The 19,495-nt window shown below is 41.6% G+C and overlaps 2 protein-coding genes across 6 annotated transcripts in view; both read left to right on the top strand.

Moving 5' to 3' along the window:
- The first annotated feature begins 464 nt into the window (after positions 1-464).
- On the top strand, positions 465-18,118 carry SAMD13 (sterile alpha motif domain containing 13). Of its 5 annotated transcripts, none has more exons than XR_009963311.1 (6): positions 685-984; positions 2,408-2,492; positions 6,619-6,730; positions 11,897-12,318; positions 16,250-16,757; positions 16,935-18,118. XR_009963311.1 is itself a non-coding variant. In XM_062611241.1 (4 exons), the coding sequence occupies exons 2-4, from the start codon at positions 2,440-2,442 to the stop codon at positions 12,038-12,040; spliced, it is 309 nt and encodes a 102-aa protein (XP_062467225.1). In that variant the 5' UTR covers positions 465-595; positions 2,408-2,439; the 3' UTR covers positions 12,041-13,061. The 5 variants fall into 5 exon arrangements, 2 of the variants coding, with proteins under 2 accessions (XP_062467225.1, XP_062467224.1); XR_009963309.1 differs by adding an exon at positions 14,767-15,153 and having other exon boundaries at positions 16,250-18,118; XR_009963310.1 differs by having other exon boundaries at positions 16,250-18,118.
- Positions 6,619-19,495, top strand: part of DNASE2B (deoxyribonuclease 2 beta) — a 33,395-nt gene continuing 20,518 nt past the window's right edge. Inside the window, exon 1 of the mRNA XM_062611242.1 lies at positions 6,619-6,730. Coding sequence (XP_062467226.1) covers positions 6,714-6,730 — 17 coding nt within the window. The 5' untranslated portion in view covers positions 6,619-6,713. The remainder of the gene's footprint in view (positions 6,731-19,495) is intronic.

Raw genomic sequence — 19,495 nt, 5'->3', positions numbered from 1 at the left:
GGTGAGATTTGATTGCCAGTGGACCAGACGTAGTCGACTGTTTGCGTACACTTTGAGTTGTATCTCACTGCACAGCAAATCCCGTGGGTATCTGTGGGTCTCCTTGTGAAATAAGGTACAACGTTTATGTGAGTACGAGGTGCAGCTGTCCCTGGGAATCGCTGTCTCCATCTCCCTTTTTCCCCCAGTGCTGCCCTTCGTTGGTGCCCTTTCCTGTCACCCGGCCCCTGCTGATGCTCCAGTTCCAGAGAAAGCCAAGTGTCTGATAGCCACCTCCAAGTTGACGAACTTGTCCTAGAAACGAATTTTACGTAATTTTATCATTTTTTCCCGAGCTCTGGTTGTTCCCATTTCTCACCTTGTGTAAATTTCTTCGGCTCAGTACTGTACCCTTCAAAGAACGTCTGTGGATTTTTTCCCTTTTCCCCCACTCGTACCATTACTTCATACACCCCACTCGGTAGGAGGAGTAGAAATGTTTACAAGGAGGTCCCAAGAAACTCAGGTCATGAATCTGGCACAGAGCGCTCCTCTCCGGCCCTGCAGCCGCCCGTGCCAGCAGCCCGCCTCCGCCCTGCCCGCGGCTGCCCCGCAGGTAAGTGCTGCCGGAGGGAAGCCGCTTCCTGGAGGGGTCGGTCGCAGCTCCCATTCCATCAGACTCCCTGGGGTGCCCTCCGCGGACCGGATGCCTGCGAGGAAGGCAGCTGCTGCAGGGCGGCGGGCGGGGGGACCCCGCGGGCCCCCGGCTGAACGTGGGGAGCTGGGGAGGCGGTGCAGTGCTGCGCCTTTAAAACGGGCGCCATGACGCGGGCGGCGGTTGGTGCGGGCCGTGTGTGGCGGGCACGTCAGGCGGGCCGGGCGCCAGGCGGGGCTGCTGCCCGGTGTCAAACTGAGCCGCCTCAGAGCGCCCCGCTGCCGGCGGGGGGGCGGGAGCCGCGGGCTCCGAAGCAGCCCGTAGCAATGCTTTGGTTTAGTTGCTCGTAGGTAGGTTTTTCTGTCTTACTTCCCCCCACCCCTCACTCCCCCACCCCACCCCCCCCCAAGCCAAAAATTGACAATGTGGTGCAGTGCTGCCTGGCGAACGGTCTCAGAGATGCTTGTAAAATGGTGAACGCGTGCCACACAGCCCCGGAGGAGCTGGCTCCTCCCGCCGCGGGAAAGGGGAGAGCCCTGGGAGCCCCCCGGTGGCCGCGGGCTCCCTCCGCGGGAGGTGCCGTGCCCCGAGCCCGGGGTGGGCGCGGGTCCTTCGTGGCCGGGGTGAGGGACCTCCCGCAGGCGGACTGGCGTGGTTGTCGTTTTGCAGGCACCTCAGGTGAACCAAGAAGTGTTTCGAGGGAATGCGTTATTTGGTCAGCGGTGCAGGAAGAAGCATCTTTTCGATTAGTTTGTTACTGTTTTGCTGGTACTTTGCCTGCTGCTAGCTGTGTAATAAAGGGTCTTTTTTAATTTATTTTTTTTTTAACAGCAATATTAATTGCTACCTTGTGGTTTTGCGAAGTTTTAGTTGAAGAGCATGATTTCCCTATTCTGTACTTCCCAGAGCTCTGTAACATTTCACTGGCATCCATTAATGCTACAGCAAGAGCATCCTGAGTCCTTGGTCAGTTCTTCAGTGCTTTCTGAAATAGAAATGGCTTACTTGAGAACAGAAAGAAAAGGCTTCGGTCATTTCTGCATGTTCTGTGGAGTGGTAGAAAAAGCTGTGTAGCGAAAGTATTCCAGCACTCTGCGAGGAGGGAAACTGGATTTTCTCCTGTGTCCTTCGTATGTTCCTTTCCTTTTCAGAGTCCAGCGTATGGTAGCTGTAGAAGACACTGTGCTAGTGAACGAAGGATGGTCTTATGGATAAGATACAGATTTCAGGGCTCAAGAATTTGGCACTCAATTCTAAACTCACCTTATGTGTGAAATGGGTGTAAGTCACTTTGTGCTGATCTGTATCCTGGATACCCCATTTGTAGGACAAGGCTATGAATTTCAAAACATCACATCTTATCCTCACTAGGGATAAGATCATACATCTGCTTGGATCCTCTGTATAGCAGGATGACTGAAAGCATAATAAGCTCCCTTGATATCTAGCTATATATTGCACGTCACTCTACACATATGGGTATATAGTTTGATAAAATTTTTACCAGTTTCAGGAAGGATCAAATGTAACATTACCTTCCTTGATTTTTCTGGTGTGAAATATTTCTTGTTTGAAGCACAGGTGAGCATTTCCTAGTTCATTAGCTATTACCAGCTTTGACAGGCTTCTGAGAAAAACAGTCTTTTGACAGCACCTGTGCTCTCAAGTGGAAACATGGTTGTGTCCTGGTAGAATGCTTGTTCCTGTTACATTATGTTGCTCTTTTCATGCTACCAATAATTAAACACAATTTTTTCTCCCCTTATTGATCAGTTGCTGAAGTAAAAGAAACTTCTATCCTCCCCATGCTAACTGTTGACATGGAAAACAAGGAAAATGGCTCTCTGGAAGTCAAAAAGTAAGTGAATCCATAGTGTTCAGTTTATTTAAACAGCACATGGATTTTGATTGTAGTTTTAATTTGACCTAGTGTGACTGGCAATGATAGGCACCTCCATCTTTTCTTGCTTCAAGCCTTGCCTGTTCTCAATTACTTTTGTTGTATTTCAGCTTCAAAATGTAAGTGCCTTGGGAACTGAATCTACGTGATATGTGGAATGGAGAGATGTAGAAGGTAGTAACTTAAGTTGGGGTACCTTTCTCCACTGATTTCTCCTCTCAATCAGAGTCTAAAACAAGTGGTAGCCCAGTAACCAGTATTCTACGTCTGCTCACCTGTCTGCTAGTGGCTTTTGTAGAGGCAGTTCCTAAGGGAGAGGTGTGTCCTGTGTGGAAGTCTACTCTCTGTCTCATTCAGAGAGACATACGCCCTTCTCTGCTGACTGCCCAGCATTGCTGAGAAGTAGTAGCAGCAGCGTGTGTCTTTACTGTCAGTTCTCTTCTGGAAGATGTATTTTAAGCTGTTCACTGGAGAAGGCCCAAACTGGGTTTTTACTTCAGATCTAGGGTGAGAATAAAGCATAGACATGGTGTGCACTGCTCTACAGTTTTCCTTTAGCATGGTAGACTGCAGGCTAAGGGATAGGACCTGTTCTGGAGGCATTTCTGTATCCTCAGAGGTCAGCAATTGTTAAATCAGGGCTGGCAGTTCTCAATTGTGGATGTTATGATCTGAGAAGTGGAGTTCTGTGTTGAAAAATCTGGCCTTGCTGCTTTAAAGTTATAGAAGCTGTGGTAAGATAGGTATATGCATATATGGATATATTTAAAGAAAACCCACAAACAAACAACTCCCCCCCCCCAAAAAAAACCAAAAAACAACACAACCAAAACACAAAAACCCCACAGAGAAACAAAACCCAAGCCAAACCAAAACAAAATAATAAAAAGACATCAACAAACCAAAAAACCCAAAGAAGGGTACTGGAGTGAGTTCTTTGTCTTCTCAAACAGCAGCACTATTGCAAAGCTGCACTTAATTCTTCTCTTTCAGATCTCTTTTCCACAAACCTTCCGAGAAAACTTGACAATGCTTTGGCTTCCAGGCACTAGAGTAGTAGTAGTAATAATCACCATCACCATCATCACTTCAAGATGGTGGTAAAACACTTGATTATGACACAGCATCAAAAGATCTGCTGGCAGCCATTAAAATTGGCATACTCCCCCTTCTCTTGAGACACTGCTTAGACCACACCAACATAAATGCATTTTCCTATTCAGTGACTATGAATAAATTGTATCGTGTGTGTGTCCTTCAGAAGCCACCTTCAGTTGGCAGTCTTGCTGCTACAATGAGGACTCTATGGTGGGAGAAGAGAGGAGGCAGTCAGGGCAAGGACAGTTTACATTTAATCATTTCCCCCTAAGGCTTAGGTGATAAGGGCTCAACTACTGGTGGTAAAGTTGGCTTTTTAGATGGGGTTTGTATTTACACTGATCAGGAGCTGTGTTTTCTAAATGAACATTGTATGTGCATCTATCTACAAAGGAAGTACTTGGCACTTTCTTGAAGTGCTTATAAATAGCTTGGCTAAAATCTGTTTGTTCACAGTATACCCTTGCAAGCCTTGCTGCTTCTGCCACATGATGGCAATAAAGGCACAGGGACAGTGGTGAAAAGCAGTCGAGCCGCATCTTTATTCATTGCCAGTGCATCTAGTATCTTGTTACAAAGCCTAAAATGCCAGTCCCCTTAAGATAATACAGCATCCAGAATGTCTGGCATAAATTGGTGTATGGCTATGCCATGGCTGTTACATATTCCCTCTTCCTGTCTAAAGAATAGAGCCATGTGCAACAGCAGGGCAAGGAGGAGACAAAGTCTAGAAGCCAAATGAGCATCTGTGTGGGTAGGTGGGTTAAATAAAATCCAGTCTCCAACAGTCTGCCACATGCCTTTGAGTTTTCTGCAGCTGTAGCTGTGGAAATTGGCTCCAGTTGAGGTCCAGTATGATGCTATTCCTTGAGGCAGGAGCTTGCAATTATTTTCTGTGATTAGTTAATGACTAAGGTAGAGCCCCTGAAGTCATTGCAGTTGAGCCTGGAATGAAGCTGGACCAAGCTGTAGTTCCATAACGGTAAAAGAAGAGCTACATGAAGAACTAGCGTATGTGGGCTGAAATACGAAATTGTGAGAAGGAGAGTTTGAGACCATATTTAGCTGGAAATTGGAGTGTTTCAGGAAGCAAGCAAAATACAATTAGGAGGTATTTTTACAGGTTGAATATTTTATTTGCTATTCAGGAAGAATTACATTCAGTATCTTTTAGGATTTATTACGTTGTTGGTTTTACTTTTTAAATACCGAGGAGTTGGGGTTTTGTTTGTTTATTTTTAATTTTAAGTAGAAGACGAGTCATTGAAAGTGATAGTCTAGGGGAAAATACAAAGATTTAAATATAATACTTCAAATGCTGCCTTTACAAATATGTATAGGTTTTCTCTGGTGCTTTTCATGTTTTACTTCTTAAGCCTCAGAATGTGCACAACACCAAAAATCTTAATTGAAAGGCATTCTTTGATAAAAAAACAAAGTGCAGTTCTGATAAGGTTGCATACTCTCATTTTCAATTTTGCTGAGTATTGCCTTTTTGTGTAATCACAGTCAGTGAAGCAATTCATGAAGTCGGTCATTACTTGATGACCAAAAGTAATGGCCCTTTTGCTCATTGCTCTGAGATTTGTATATATTCCATGTGATAAGTGAAAGAAACTGCTTTTAGAAAGCGAAGTGCAGCATTCTGTGTGATGTTGAGGTTGCAGTGTGAGTCCCTAGGACCAGAATTTTGTTGACGTGTTGACAGGTACATTCCAAAAGTTCACTGTGTTCATGAGTCCTCCTTCCCAGGGCTGAGCTAGTTGTAGAAATTGGGATGTTGTAGAAGTAGTGATGGGAGTAGTGTATGTGATTCTGTTCACTTCTTTTCATGGCTGGTTGGAAAAATGGTTGGCTCTTGATTCCCTCAGTTATTTTGCTGAAAGACACAAATCTAGGCAAGACAGAGGTGGTGACAGCTGGAAAAGAAAAATCTGAAGGACGGCATAAAAATGCTGTTAGCAGAGTATAATCTGTGTTTCTTTTCCAGCTGGTGCTGTTGAAAATTGAAGTCCTCTAAGCTTCAGGACCTGAAATGGACAGGATTCTGACATCTGCTCTGGTCTATAAGTTTTCAATTTGTCTACATTAGCATTATGGTTAAGCATGCAGAACACTGCAGAAACATCTGGCATGGGCTTTGCGACTTCTAGTTGAGAAAGAACTTCTTTAACACCTTTCTTTTGACATCTTGCTCTTCATCCTCCTAAATTGCTGTAGGAAAGGCAATCAAGCTGACTGTGTGTTTTTGTTACCAAGAATTTGCAGAAGCACAAAGGTCATCTGAGTTAGGGTGACGGCAGTTTAAGCATCAGAAATGCAGAATAAGGATAGTAATATGAATGACTGGTTGGTTTTGCTACTGTGGAAAGCAGTTGCCTAAGGTCAAGCACAGAAGGAATTCATTCTGACTGTGTTTACAAAAAGTCCATAGATTTGTCTAAAAATGAGTCCAAAAACACTTTAGGGAAATTTTCAGTATTGAGCAATTAGTGCAAGCGTTGTGTCTCTGGTTGGTTCGTATTGTTTTGTTTTGCAAGGTAAAGGTGGTTTCCAGTAGTTTCTGCCCATGTTACAAGGAAGTACAGTCTCATCTGGGAAAAGAATAACATCCACATACTGCAATTCTTTGTAAGTACTTGGTAGCTGAAAGCAAGTCTTGAAAGGCAGGTATTTGGTACCTCAGTCATGATAGTCTTTGTTCTCGAACTGCGAAGATCCTGACTGATTACCTTTGGCTGATGTGAAGATCCATATAGTTTATTCTTTTCTGAATGGAGAGGTACCTCAGCTGTCCCCAGCATCAGGTCGCTGAAATGGAAGAGAACAGGAGTGGCTGTTCTGTACCAGGGCAGGGGGAGGTGTGTCAAAGTCTACTTTTCCTGGAGGAACAAGGAAGGAGGGAATGTACATGGGGTGTGCACAGAGAAGTAGCAGACACTCTGCACGCATTTAGTGATTACTTGTCTGGATTTGTACTTTGCAGTTCCATAGAGAATGGGAGACCTCCGGATCCTGCTGACTGGGCTGTTACCGATGTTGTGAATTATTTCAGAACAGCTGGATTTGAAGAACAAGCCAATGCTTTTCAAGAACAGGTAAATCTGTTAGGAAACACCTATTGACTGAACCATCAGTTTCTCAAATGGCACATTTTTGTCATGGACTTGATTATATACTGTCAAATGGGAGTGGAAATCCCATGTTAGTGGAGGGTAAAAATCTATGGGACTATGATCTCTGAGTAATAATATTGTTCAACGAGGTGTGAATAATGGGTTGGAGTTTGACTAAGAGAGTCATGTGAAAAGTGATGAATATAAACAAATTTTCTGCCTTGGCCCCAGTCTTCTTGTACAACCCACTCAGTTTCACTATCTTGTTGTTTAAAATGTGAGTGGTAATTCCCATCTTCCTTAGTGTATTGTATAGATACACTTATGACTATTTATACAATCTGGGACACCTAAGAAGCAAGTAGCTTTTGAAAACCTAGGGTAACAAAGGGGCTGCTGGGTTGCATTGAACTTAACAGTGCAAGCAGACAGGAAAGGACAAGTTGGTAGTAAAGGGGAATAATCTTTTTAGGCACTGGAACAGCATGTTTTTCTGAGAAAGAGGCTGGATCTTTGTTTCTGGTCCTTGTAACTGCTGATGCTAATGGATGGCTTCTTTTGGTAGATTTGATGAGCAAAGAATTTTAATAGTTATATGGCCCCTTGCAACTCACCTGTCAGCATGCTGTTAAGGTGTATTACTGTGTGGAATAGGGAAGTTGGTTTACTTGGCCTACAGCTCACCTGTCCCATAGAGAAGAAACCTAACATCTCCAGATTGTCGGTTCAGCACCTTCGCTGGTAAGTCTGTAGGTTTGTGTGCAACTACCAGGAAATTATTTAAACAACACCTGTATCTAGCTATCAAAATAGATGTCTTGACCTTCCAAGGCACTGATCTAGTACAAGTTATGGGCAGCTTTGTAGGGAAACTGTAAATCTAATATGAAATGCCATTACTGTTGGTCAGGTTAATCGTGCCAACCTTCAGCACCTGGACAGTGAAGTCCCACGAGATTGGAATTAGTGACTATAACAGTATCTAAATTTACCTCTTTGTTCTTGCAGGTCAAAAGCCTGGTGTTGAGTAGTTCTTTTGCAGGGTGCAGAGAGAGACTGTTTCTGCAAGTGCTACAATTTTTTCAGAATTTGAAGATGGGTAAATAGGCAAAAAAATTGTTTAAGTATATCCATTCCAAAATACCAGCATCCTTGTCTCCTCCACTGCCCTGGAAATGTGGTTGGAAAAAACACACAGGCGGTGTAATTACAACCTCTGGGAGTTTTTTCCTTATAGTGGCAGGTACCTCTGACTTTCATCAAATAACCTCTCTGCACCTCAGCTGGCTTGTCAATAATACTGCAGTATTACTACTCATCTAACAGCAGCAAGGTGAGACTAACTCATGAGGTCTGGCAAAGCAATTTGCAATAGTCTGCCGGAAAGCAGCATAGAAGTAGAGTGTAAAAGTTTTATTAGTATTCTGCAGTGAGGGCAAGCGGCTTCAAGAGGATAGCTGAAGTAAGCTGCTTTTTAGCAATGTGTTGCCAGGGCTCTGCTAGGGTAGCCATGGGCAGAAATGTGGCTGTGATTCCACTACTAACTTCACTTTATGCAAAGCCTTAGAGAGGGAGGCTAAAAGCTGCCATCAGGATGCAACCAGGAGATGTGGGGCAGACATAGCAGATTTTGTTGCCACATCCTTCCCTCACCATTCCCTTTGCAGCATGAGGAGCAGCAAGTACCTGGTCCTCCATGCCAGCTCTGCCAGCCCATTCCTTGTTTGCACCAGGAACAGTTCCAGGAATAACCCTGTTCCTAACCTCTTACTGGTGGTCGTGTTCACTTTCTTTTATATTGTATACTAGTCACTAACTTTGTGTGCTTATGGCATTTGTTATCAAAATCCCCCAGGCCTTCCAGGTATGGCAGCGCTATCAGGTTCACTTTGAACCCTTAGCTGTTCTCAGTCTGTATAGTTACCAGGCATGCAGCGGAAGCTCTGTCCCTCTTCATTTTAGTGCATTTCTACTGCAACTTGCCTGGGTCCCAGAAACCCAAATTAACTTGATCTGCTACTGCCCTGAATATGTACTAGAAGGGGAACGAGGTTGTAAATGGTAAAGTATTCTGTTTCACCTACAACAATGGGAAATTTTTTTTCACTGGTCTGCTTCAGTAGGGGTAGCACAATGGTTTCCTTACAAAACATCCATAGCTCAGAATGTAATAATGAGATCTGTTACTATGTTCAGCTTTTGCACAACAGTAACTGAGTCCACACTTTCTTTTGATGAATCTGAATGCATCTGGACTCACCCAAAGCAAGTGGCTCAAAGAATTTTTAAGACCGGATTTTTTTTCTCACGCTTTAAAGAAAAGGAGAAATCATTTTAAGTATTGCAGAATGTTTTATTAAAACTGTGTTGTAAGTGCTGGTAAGAAGTGATGATTGTATGATGATTATACATTATTCCTTGGAATTTCACTGTTGTCATCAAGTCAAAAGAGTTCACTCATGAAAACAGATTCAACTGAAATAGGTTGCCCAGTAACAAAAAAAACCATAACATCAGAAAGCAAATCAGAGAAGTCAAGAAGTTAGAGGCACACAATAACCGAAGAGGAAGGCAGAGCAGATACGGGATGAGGGTGTGAACAATAACACACAAATACATAACACTTCAAATAACTGCTGCCTCTCTGTACATGGCTAAGCTAGAAGCCCTGGGAGCCCATGGGGCTGTGGCTCACTCAGAAATTGAAGCTGTTTGCCATGTCTTGAGACACACTAGTGCTATGCCTGACTTTCATTGTTGTCCAAGTGGCTTTTAGCCATTAGTATTATGATAGCCAGATAAGCCCAAGAAACCCAGTGTTAGTTTGATGGCCTCACTGCAATGCCTTACCAGAAGGGGAACTAGGGTTTGATGCTAGCTTGTGTCCACTGCTGCTTTCTAGCAGAGCCATGGCATGGAGGAGCATGTGAGCATGCTGGCTGCTCTGCTTTCATGTTATCTGTACTGTGAAACCTTGCAGTTCTCAGACACTTAGAGCAGAAATAATGCTGGGAGAATTTGAAGCAAAACTGGTCCTCTGGTCATTTACTGAAGATAATATGCTATTGCTGCTGAGGTTATCCTGGCACAATGGAAAATTACTATTAGCTCTATTTGTGCAGAGGGGTCCCTCTACAGATGACATTAAAAAGGCATAACAAAAGCTGGCATTGAAGTTGCATCCTGAAAAAAGTCCAGGAAATAGAGAAGTAGCAGAGAAGAAATTTGGAGAAGTCACCAAAACATACAAAAGCTTACCTGGCACCAAAAACTGGACTGACTAACAAGTGTAGGGAAGCAGGTTTAAGTGGAAAACTAAAAAAAAGTGGAAGAGCTTACAATACACACAAAGATATCATTCATTTCTACACATATATGTTTAGAGAATCAATTTTCTATTCATTTAAAGTTACCAACATTTCTAGAATCCATGGGGAGCCATGTGGAAGAAGAAGGGAAAGGAGTCAATGTTTTTTTCCTGTTCTTGGAGTTTGTCCAGTTGCAGGTACTGGATTTATTTCATTTGGAGGCAGTTCTTCCTCCATAGCATTGTTGAACAACAACAGAAAAGGCAACTTCAGGATAGGTCACAGCAATGAGCAAAACACTCGCTGGTGTGAAAATTCCCACAAAAAACAATTGTGATGAATGGAAAAGAGAGGATAGAAACTGGTTTTAACTGTCATCATTCTCAGCAGTAACTGGAAAGAGGCACCTGATATAATTGGGTAAAAAGTTACTGGAAACTTTTGGAACTATTTTTACACTGTGCTCCCCTGATGGACCAGCAGTCATCATTTAAAGAAATTCTTACAGCTGACCTTTGGGTATGTTGTGGTTTGCCCATGTATTTTGTACCTACAATCATAAGAGAGATAAGTATGGACAAATTCATGCTGAACTCTAATAACTCTAATGTAAGTCTTCCTCCTTTTATGTTGAGTTGTAATCAAGGATGGGATCTCTGACATTTCCAAGACAACAGTTAGTACTCCAGAGATGCTGCAGTGGGATAAATTGATGTGTGATGTTTATAATATTTATAAAAATACAAAATTTTGGCAATACATTGTCATGGACAGCAACAATATATGCAAGCATTTGAACTGGTTGTTGGCTTTTGATAACAAATTTAATAATTGTGGTTATTTTGTTCTTTTTTTTTTTTTTTTAATTAAAAAAAGAATGCAACAGCAGAGTCAAGTTCAGTCCTTATAGCAGGAGAATGCCATAAAGCTACATACTGCTTTGGGCTAGGACAGCCCTAGGAGGTCTCGCTGTGTTGTGAGACACCAGTCAATGCATTAGCTGTTGCTCCTGTTTCCTGAGTAGTGCATTGTGATTGAACTGTAAAGATGTGTAAAGAAAAGAATGGTCCCATGTCTAAAACAGACATGGGAGTTGAAAGGTGTAGATTCTTTCTCTTTTGACCTTTGAGAAATCATTTAAAGGTAGTTTTCAAATATACAACAAGGTTTTGAAGTAAAAAAACCAAACCCTAAAGCCTACAGGATTCTAATCTACATAGGTTAGAAAGGCAAGGTTTGAGGAAAAAACAAACAAACAAAACCCCACAAAACAATCAATCAAAGAAGTTCCCTCCCATTGTTGAGTTCCACAGTAGTCTAAATAGTAAATAGTAAAAGTAGTTCTAAAATTTCTGATTGCAGGTGTCTTTTCCTGCCTTCACCACAGGGCACATGGGAAGGTTGGCCTTTTAAAAAAGGCATCTGAAGTTATTAGCAGATACTGACTAGCCCAAACTTGCCTATCGCTGTCAGTGGTAATTCTCCTGGAATGCACTTTATAAGCTGCTTTCTTGAGAGTGTCCTTCTCTTAATGTCGACAATTAGGCGATCTGCACATGTGCCTATTAATTTGAAATAGATTTACAAAGAGGGAATTTTGAAATAAAGCTTATTTGGGTTTTGTGCTTGACTACACAGTATTTATGCTTTAGTCAGCACAAGTGAGCACTTGAAAAGCCGACAGCAGAATTCAGCAGCTATAAACACAGTTTAAGGAAAATAAAAGCTACTATTTTTTTTCTCATTGATCCTCTGTAGTAGTCCTCCATTTGTTGCATGACTGTTCTCATCTGTTAAATTTGTACATTTGTCTTTATAAACTCTTTAATTCTTCTTATAGGAAATTGATGGCAAATCATTACTCTTGATGACAAGAAATGATGTACTGACTGGACTTTCATTAAAACTGGGGCCTGCGCTGAAAATCTATGAATATCATGTTAAACCTCTACAGACACAACATCTAAAGAACAACTCTTTATAGTAAATTATCTAACTGGGGTCATGTTGTGCCTCAAACAACAAATAAGCAATTTGGTTTCATGTGGTGGAACTTTGTAAAGAGAAAATATATCTATTAAGAATTTAAACCAAATTATTATATATATCCTATTGGATAGAGTTGGCAATATACTATATACTGAGTCTGAACTGAGAGAAGTGGTGTGTATTTTTTACATAGTACATAATGATTTTCTCTTTTAGGAAGTGTCAATGAACATGTTGAAATAGTTACATCACTGTATCCAGAACAAAAGAGAGGTATGTCAATCTCATTTTTGAGCCAGACATGTTCTTGATTTCACGAATTAAAATACCAAAAAAACCCCAAACCCAAATAAAGTTTACATGCATCTTTGGGAGAGAGAAACCAATTAAGGTAGGTTTTGGTTTATACTAAAAACCTACTAAAAATATTGCTACTTGTAATTTTAGGATGGGACTGACACTTGCCAAGTCACCCTTTTTTGCAGAGGGTCCTATTTTGACCTTATTAAGGTTTACTCGTGGTATGCTGCAATGTTTAGAGCTGTGTATACAACTAACATAACCCCTTCGATAGCAGAAGGTGTTGCCAACAGGTGAAACTGGGTTGTGTATTTTTTGCTGTCCTTTAAATTTTCAGCTTGTTTTCACCTGGTTTTAATAGTAGTTCTATGTAAAGTATAGTTGGTTTTTAAAAGTTTGTGTTGCTTTGCAAAACAAAACAAAAAAGCTTTGTTTTATTCCTTTTTCTAATTTATAAGTTGTTTTTTAACATTATGCAGAAATTTGTAAAAAGAGCAAAATTCTGCACATTTCTAATATTGTCTGTCATTGGTGGTGTAATGGTTGATTTTTTTAATGCTTTATTTAACAGTTTGTATACTTGTTTTAAAACTGAAGGAAGCTGTCTCATCACCATACATCTCTGTTAAAAGAGAGTCTTGTTCAATCTGTTTGTACCAGTTCCCTATTTGATAGGTTGCTTGCTATATCCCAATAAAGCATTGCTTATGTTTGGATTCAGTTTACTTTACAGATCTTTTACGTTCTCTGATTCTTTGTTGTGGTATATTTGAGCTCCTGGTTTTCTCCATTTTCACATTAAAAAGGTACCAAAACCAACTTAATATTCTATGTTCTTGTGATTACTTTTAATACCACCTACCAAAATATTTAAAAACAGAATTATTTTTGCTTTTTCTTATCTAGTGTTATATACTGCTGAAGGAGAAGCCCTGGTCACAGTTCACCAGTAGCATATGTGCTTCTCTTACCACATTCTAGAGCCATCAGTGGTGTAGAGGTGCTGTGCTGGCCCTAGTAGAGTAGGGTGATTTGCCTTAAAATGCCTGAGAGATGGCCAGCCCATGGTTTATCTGTGTCTGGGATCACCGTCTTCTGGGGCCATGAAAGCTTTGTGATGACCCCAGAAGCTGGGATGTGAGGTTGCATCAGTGAGGCTTAGCAAAGGAACTGGGAAGTAGGAAATAAGCAGGAGAGTGGTGAAAGTGGAAATGGTGTGGGAGGAAATAGTAAGGGGGTGCAACTGAGAAGGAAGAAGGTAAAAAGAGAGTGGTGCTTTCTGCCAAGTAGGAGCAGGATTCAGGAAGAGGAAGGAGAAGCTACTTTAATCTCCTGCCTAGGCGGGGGCCCTGCCTTCGTTTCTGACTTGGCCAGGCACAGGGTGTGATTGTTGATGCTGCAGTGCTAAAAGAGTTGCTTTTGGTTTTTAGAGTTGAGATTTGAGAAGTGGTAAAGCCATGTTAATAGGTATGCTGTACCTATTAACTTCTACTTAGGTAAAGCTCACATTATATGGTATAATGCATAAAGTATGCACAGCAGCATGCTTTCTTGTATACTTTTTGTACAATATATTTATTTGGAATTTGAGACACATGATAGGAGATGGGCATGTATTCACCATTTCTGTTTCTGTCCTTCATATTGTGCTCACTTCAAGTATTGTCTGAATTCCGCTTATGATTTTATTTATATTTTGACAGTGTCCAGACATACCTACTGGAAGTAGGGATCTTCCAAAATATCTTAATAGAGATTTCAGTATGTTTATGAAAAGGATTATGTGAACTAGCTATGTGTCGCAGTCTGGAGATGCCTACCAGCCCTTTTTTTTTGTAGGATTATTGTTGCAGGTGAATACATAGTGCTATGTATGAAAGATTGAGTATTCTCTTTTTCTCCATATGCATGCTTGGTGTGGGATTAACACATTTCATGGATCTATGGATGACATAAAATTAAAACATACTTATTCCATGAGTGAGTAAAATCTCTACTGTAGCTGCAAGAGCACATTTGGTGATTACTGAGCACTGTTTGTTCATTTAATATGTTTTAATGAACAAATGAGCTGCAGAGACATCCAGGTTGTATTTCCCTTTTGATCAGCTCCACTTACTGGTTTGTACAAGTAGAGACCTAATGGAAGTCTTGCTGCAAAATGTGAAAAGGAATTTGGAGGAGGTTGCTCAGAACTGTAACAATTACTTTTTTTAATGTCCCTGATCCATATTGTAGTTTCCTGCTGTTCTCTGAGCTTTCTAATGCTGCTGCTCACTTTGTGCAGGTGACTGTTCTGATTTTGTCAGTTACGTTCTCCTTGCTTTTTTCTGTGAGAATAAAAATCTTTTAAAAAGAGACTGGCGGCTTTGAGAGAGGAAGTCAAAGCCAGATTATTTTTAGCTCCCAGTTCTCTTGCAGAAAACACAGCTGCTGTTGAGATGAGGAAGTGACTGATGGCCATTACTGGATACCCTGTCGATACTGCACTTCTGCAGTCACAGAGTTTGCAAGAATACACTTATAACATGCCCTTAATGTGCCTACAGATAGGAGAGATCCTCCTCCTTAAAAGACCTCTCTGCTTTGGGTGGCAGTTAAGCTGCCACTGCCCAACTGCTGAGTTGATAGTGGGTGTGAGAGTGAGGATGGTCTCAGTGCTGCAGGTCTCTTCGCTGTCACGCTGAACCAGCAGTTTAGAGAGTGGCCTCCTTCTCCTAGAGGCAGTTTTAAAGGAGCAGAACAACATTCAGCTTCCCTGCTCTGCTGCGGGTCAGCACAAGAACAGAGACACGTGCTACAGCCAAGGTCCTCCTAATTCTCTTTCCCTCTTCTTACCCTTTTCATAACACCACTAGTGCACATTTATCAGAATCGTTCATAGCACTTTTAAAAATTATTTGAAATCATTACAGATTTTTTTTTGTATGATGGTTGTGAAATATATATTAGTACTGTTCATCAGCTCTGATGTTCACTGTCCTCTCAAGCTGTGGATACACAATGTATAACATGTTCTCTTTGCATCCAAATATAGTACCAGGTACCACACGTAAAGCACATACAAGCCTCCATATGTATGGAGGCTGTGGCTGTGTCTATCCACCAAGGTCACTTTCTCAAGCCAGAGAAAACGGGTCTGTCTGCTTGCTGGTATCTCCCCTCCCTCTGTGTTACTTTAAAACAGTTTGCTCTTATGTGATGCACTTGTTCAACCTGTAGAAAAAATTCTTTGCTTTTATAATTCTAGGACAAGACTCTGCATCTGTAGCAAAGGGAGCGGCTCCCCATGGGTCACTCCTGGTTAGAAATGGTCAAGGCAAAATGTCACATTAAGTTCTCACTATCAGTGATTACTCACTAAATGAACTCTTCTGTCTTTTCACTGCTTTTTTTCAACAGATTCAAGTTCTACCAAGTCCTTTACTACTTCCTCTTTTTAAAAATGAGCATTTAATTGGCCAGTTATCTTCAGCACTCCTCTTTTCACTGTCACACTTCAATTACAATCACAGTAAATTGAGAAGCAGAGGGTCTTACTTTCTGCGAGTCTGGGGGAAGCTACAAATGTATTTTTCTTTTTTTTTTTTAATGGCAATATTATCTAAAATTTGAAGGCTGAGTCTGAGCAGGACCAGAAAAAACATTATCTCACTTTCTCCACTCTGGTTCTTTACTTCCAAGTCAGAACAGCAGTTCCTTCCTTTCCAGGAAGGAGTTTTGGTCTCAAAGTCAGGTACAAAATTGACTGCAAATTTGCTTGTCAACAATGTAACTAACCCTCACTGTCTCAGCAGACAGTGGGATGAATTGAGCAGCACAGAGAAAGTCTGTTCTGCTCTCTCACCTTCACCTCTGGGACAATTTACACAGGCAATGGATTGGCTTCTGCTTCCTCCAACAGAACAAGAGGACTTGACTGGTGCTGGGAAATGTCAGCCAGGAGAGCCCATCCATGTCCCATTCTGTCACACCAAAGGCCTCCATACACCTTCACCTCTGCGTTGCTCAGTTTTGACAGCAGCTTCCCCTAGGGGTAGTGCAGATGGCAGTGGCTGTCATCAGCCCGCAAAGGCAGTCTTCCCTTGGAGTAATACGCAGACTGATTTAATACATAACTTTAATTCCTATTGGGAAGGCTGACTTCTTTTCAATATGATAATGTAACAGGTTCATTAAATTATTTTTTGCTTAGCCCCTATAATTCGGGAATTGTTTGATTTAGTGATGCTCCTTTGGATCCCAGATACGTATTCAACTTACTCCCAGAATAACATTATGTGGTAGATGCTGTAAATCTGGGGGATAGAACTGTAGCCTCAAACACCTGGAGAGCCCAAGGGGAGCACCATGAAGACTCTAAGTGGCCCTTGGTTTCCATGTGAGAGTTCCACTGCTTCTGAAGGCTGCTGGTGAGTACAGGAGACCGCTGTTGTATTTATATGCTGCACTTGTGAGCATCTTCTTTAAAGGAGCAGTCAGCAGTTATAACTGCTGTATCATCAGCTGATCTGCTGATAAAGCAACAACAAATGTCTTGGCATTGGCAAGCCTGCACTCATCTCAGGATGTTCCCTTCATCTTTCCAGATGATTGCTATAATCCAGCTGCCCCTCTATGAACACTGCAGCAGTCACTGCACTGAGGAATGCCCTGACTTTGTAACAGCTAAATCGTATCAAAAAAGGGAGGGAAGGCTCATCATTTGCACTGATGTCTGATTCAAGAGTAACATTGCTTTATCTTGTACTGGTGGACTGCAGCAGGAGGAAGGAAGTAAAGAGTAAGGAACTTGTAGCTGAGTCTGTTCCCCAGCTGGTGGCCAAACCACAGGGAGAAGCGTGGAAGTGGGCATGCGCATGGGTGTAGCAGTCCTGTTTCACAAGGATACTCCTCTTCTTCCTCCCTTCTGTATAAATACTACATGCCTTTTTGCCTGGGCTTCTCTACTTGGAAACACGGCAGGAGTGCAAGGCCATTAAAACTTGAGCTCGTGACTTTTGCAGTCAGGTGTAGATGTTAATATGGGAATTCATGCCTAATGTCACTCTTGAGGGGTGGCAGAAGCCACCTTTAGTACTTGTGTACTCTGGATTCTGTTGCTATGCTTCCTTCTGCACCAAAGTTTTCTCTACTCCCCTTATTTTTCTACTTTTTTGTCCCTCCGGTATTGTTTGGTTTGGGTTTTTGTTTCCAGCTGTGAAGTAGCCAGATGGGAGAGATACTGGCTAGATATATGGGAGAGATGTCCTCACTGATTTATTATTTTTTTTAATTATTATTTTATTTTCTGCGACTTTGATTTGTCTGATATTTTTTACTATGAGTGTATTTCCCCCCCTTTTTTTCCTCCCCCTCATCTTTGTGCTTATCTTCTAGTGTCTCTCTCTCTTCTGTTACCTTATGTTCCACTTCTAGGCTGGCCCTCCTGTGCACGTCCATCCGTTGGGGCCTGGGCTACAAATGCTCATCCCCACAGGGAAACACTTACTTGCAGCAATACCTGACCTGCTATGGTCAGCTAACAGGACTGAATGATTATGTTTGCTTCTGCCGCACAAGTCATGAAGTACTCCTCCAGCTCTCTCTGGCAGGCACCTATAGGGTATGTGCCCCTTTCCTGGTTCTGTCCATCACTTTTTTTGTGAGCCTGGCAGAGGTGAACTGCTTTCCTGGGGTGTAATTTGGTATGAACCTTGAGGAGGATGTAGCAAGCTTCAACTCAATGCAGTGGAGAGTTTGTAAGTCTGTAATAAATTTATGTAACAACTAACACCATCATGTGTTGTTTCTTATTTGATTGCTATAGATTGGTCCTACATCATCAGATCTAGTAAGTGCAATTTATAATACCTTTTCTAATTTATATGTATACCTTCTAATATGCATGTATATATGGGACCAGCTTGCTATGAATGGTAAGGATCAATCTCAGAAAACAGTTTATATCGTAATTATAGCTGAGATGTGAGTTTACATTTTTGATCCTATATCTGGAGACATTCAATAGGTTTCCTTTTTAGGTACAGCTGTGCACTTTCAGGAAGAAAATAGCTGGCTGTTGTATGCACACAGATTGCAGAATTCTAACTTCAGAATTATTTATTTGGGGATTTCTAGCCAGAAAGGGATTTTTTTGGTCCCTTCAAAGGTTTAAATGTGTGTTGGAAAACAGGTAGCCTGAATATATGTATAGAATAATACAGCCAGTGAAGACAGATCACTTGTACTGACCCTGACAGTGATACTTTATCTCTGTTTAAAAAACTGGCTAATGCGTTTAGCTAGTGCATTTTATCTGTGTGATACTGGTTGGTTTTGGAGCATGGTCGGCAACTGAGAAGGATAGCTGTTGGACTGTCCTGGGCAGCTATCAGAATTGAACAGAAACAGGATGTGAAAGAATCAGATGCTAAAATGATTGTTTGCGCAATGAAACACCATATTTCTTGGTAGAAGGCTCCAGGCCCTAGAAACTACTGGGATGTAGCCCAGGACCAGCAAGGTTCATGTTACCAGCAAGAAGTTGTATTTAAATGCTAATTCTGTGATCTGCTAGCTGCTGCTTATTTTCATCAAGTATGATTTCACCAGCAAAGCATCACTGTTGCCTCTGAGTAGAACACAGTAAACAACTTGAACAGCTCCTCAGGACAGGAAGTGAAACAAAAAATATCTTTCAATTAAAATAATGCAAGTCCGTTGTGGAGACTGAATCTAATGAAGCCAGTGGAAACTTGGTCAGGTTTCAGGCCCAGATAAGTCTGGCTAAGTCCCATTTCTGAGAATTATTTATGCTATTTTTATGTGAATCTAATTGCATATGGAAAATTTGGCCTTCTTCCGATTGCTTAAGTACTTTAGAAGCAGTCTGCCCACGTAAGTGACTTGAGTTTTCAGTGCTGCATGGAGCTGTGCTGAAATGCCTTTACAGACTTGACGAAAATCTGCATGTCTGTAAAGGTTTACAGAAACCACATTGCATGAGTGTACATGTGTGCTTGTTGCCACAGGAAAGTCTGAACAAAAAAGTACTTGCTGCATTGTGTCCTTGTTCTGCCAGGAAGGTTAGTCCACTGTTACCTTACAAGCCCACAAATGAAGCAGAAATAGTAACAAAGGAAACTTTCTGCCTAATACAATAAATTTC

This window comes from Pezoporus occidentalis, unplaced genomic scaffold (assembly GCF_034315485.1).
Source record: "Pezoporus occidentalis ecotype Australia unplaced genomic scaffold, CSIRO_AGI_Poc_V1 ctg151, whole genome shotgun sequence".
Taxonomy (NCBI): Eukaryota; Metazoa; Chordata; class Aves; order Psittaciformes; family Psittacidae; genus Pezoporus; species Pezoporus occidentalis.
Note: the sequence above shows the minus strand (reverse complement) of the source record. Positions and strands in the feature narration are given on the sequence as shown.

Excerpts from the sequence above, each read along its gene's own strand:
- SAMD13 (XM_062611241.1), top strand. The coding sequence starts at position 2,440 with ATGCTAACTGTTGACATGGAAAACAAGGAAAATGGCTCTCTGGAAGTC. Across the intron at positions 2,493-6,618 it reads GGCTCTCTGGAAGTCAAAAA|TTCCATAGAGAATGGGAGAC; the intron begins GTAAGTGAATCC and ends TGTACTTTGCAG. Across the intron at positions 6,731-11,896 it reads CCAATGCTTTTCAAGAACAG|GAAATTGATGGCAAATCATT; the intron begins GTAAATCTGTTA and ends TTCTTCTTATAG.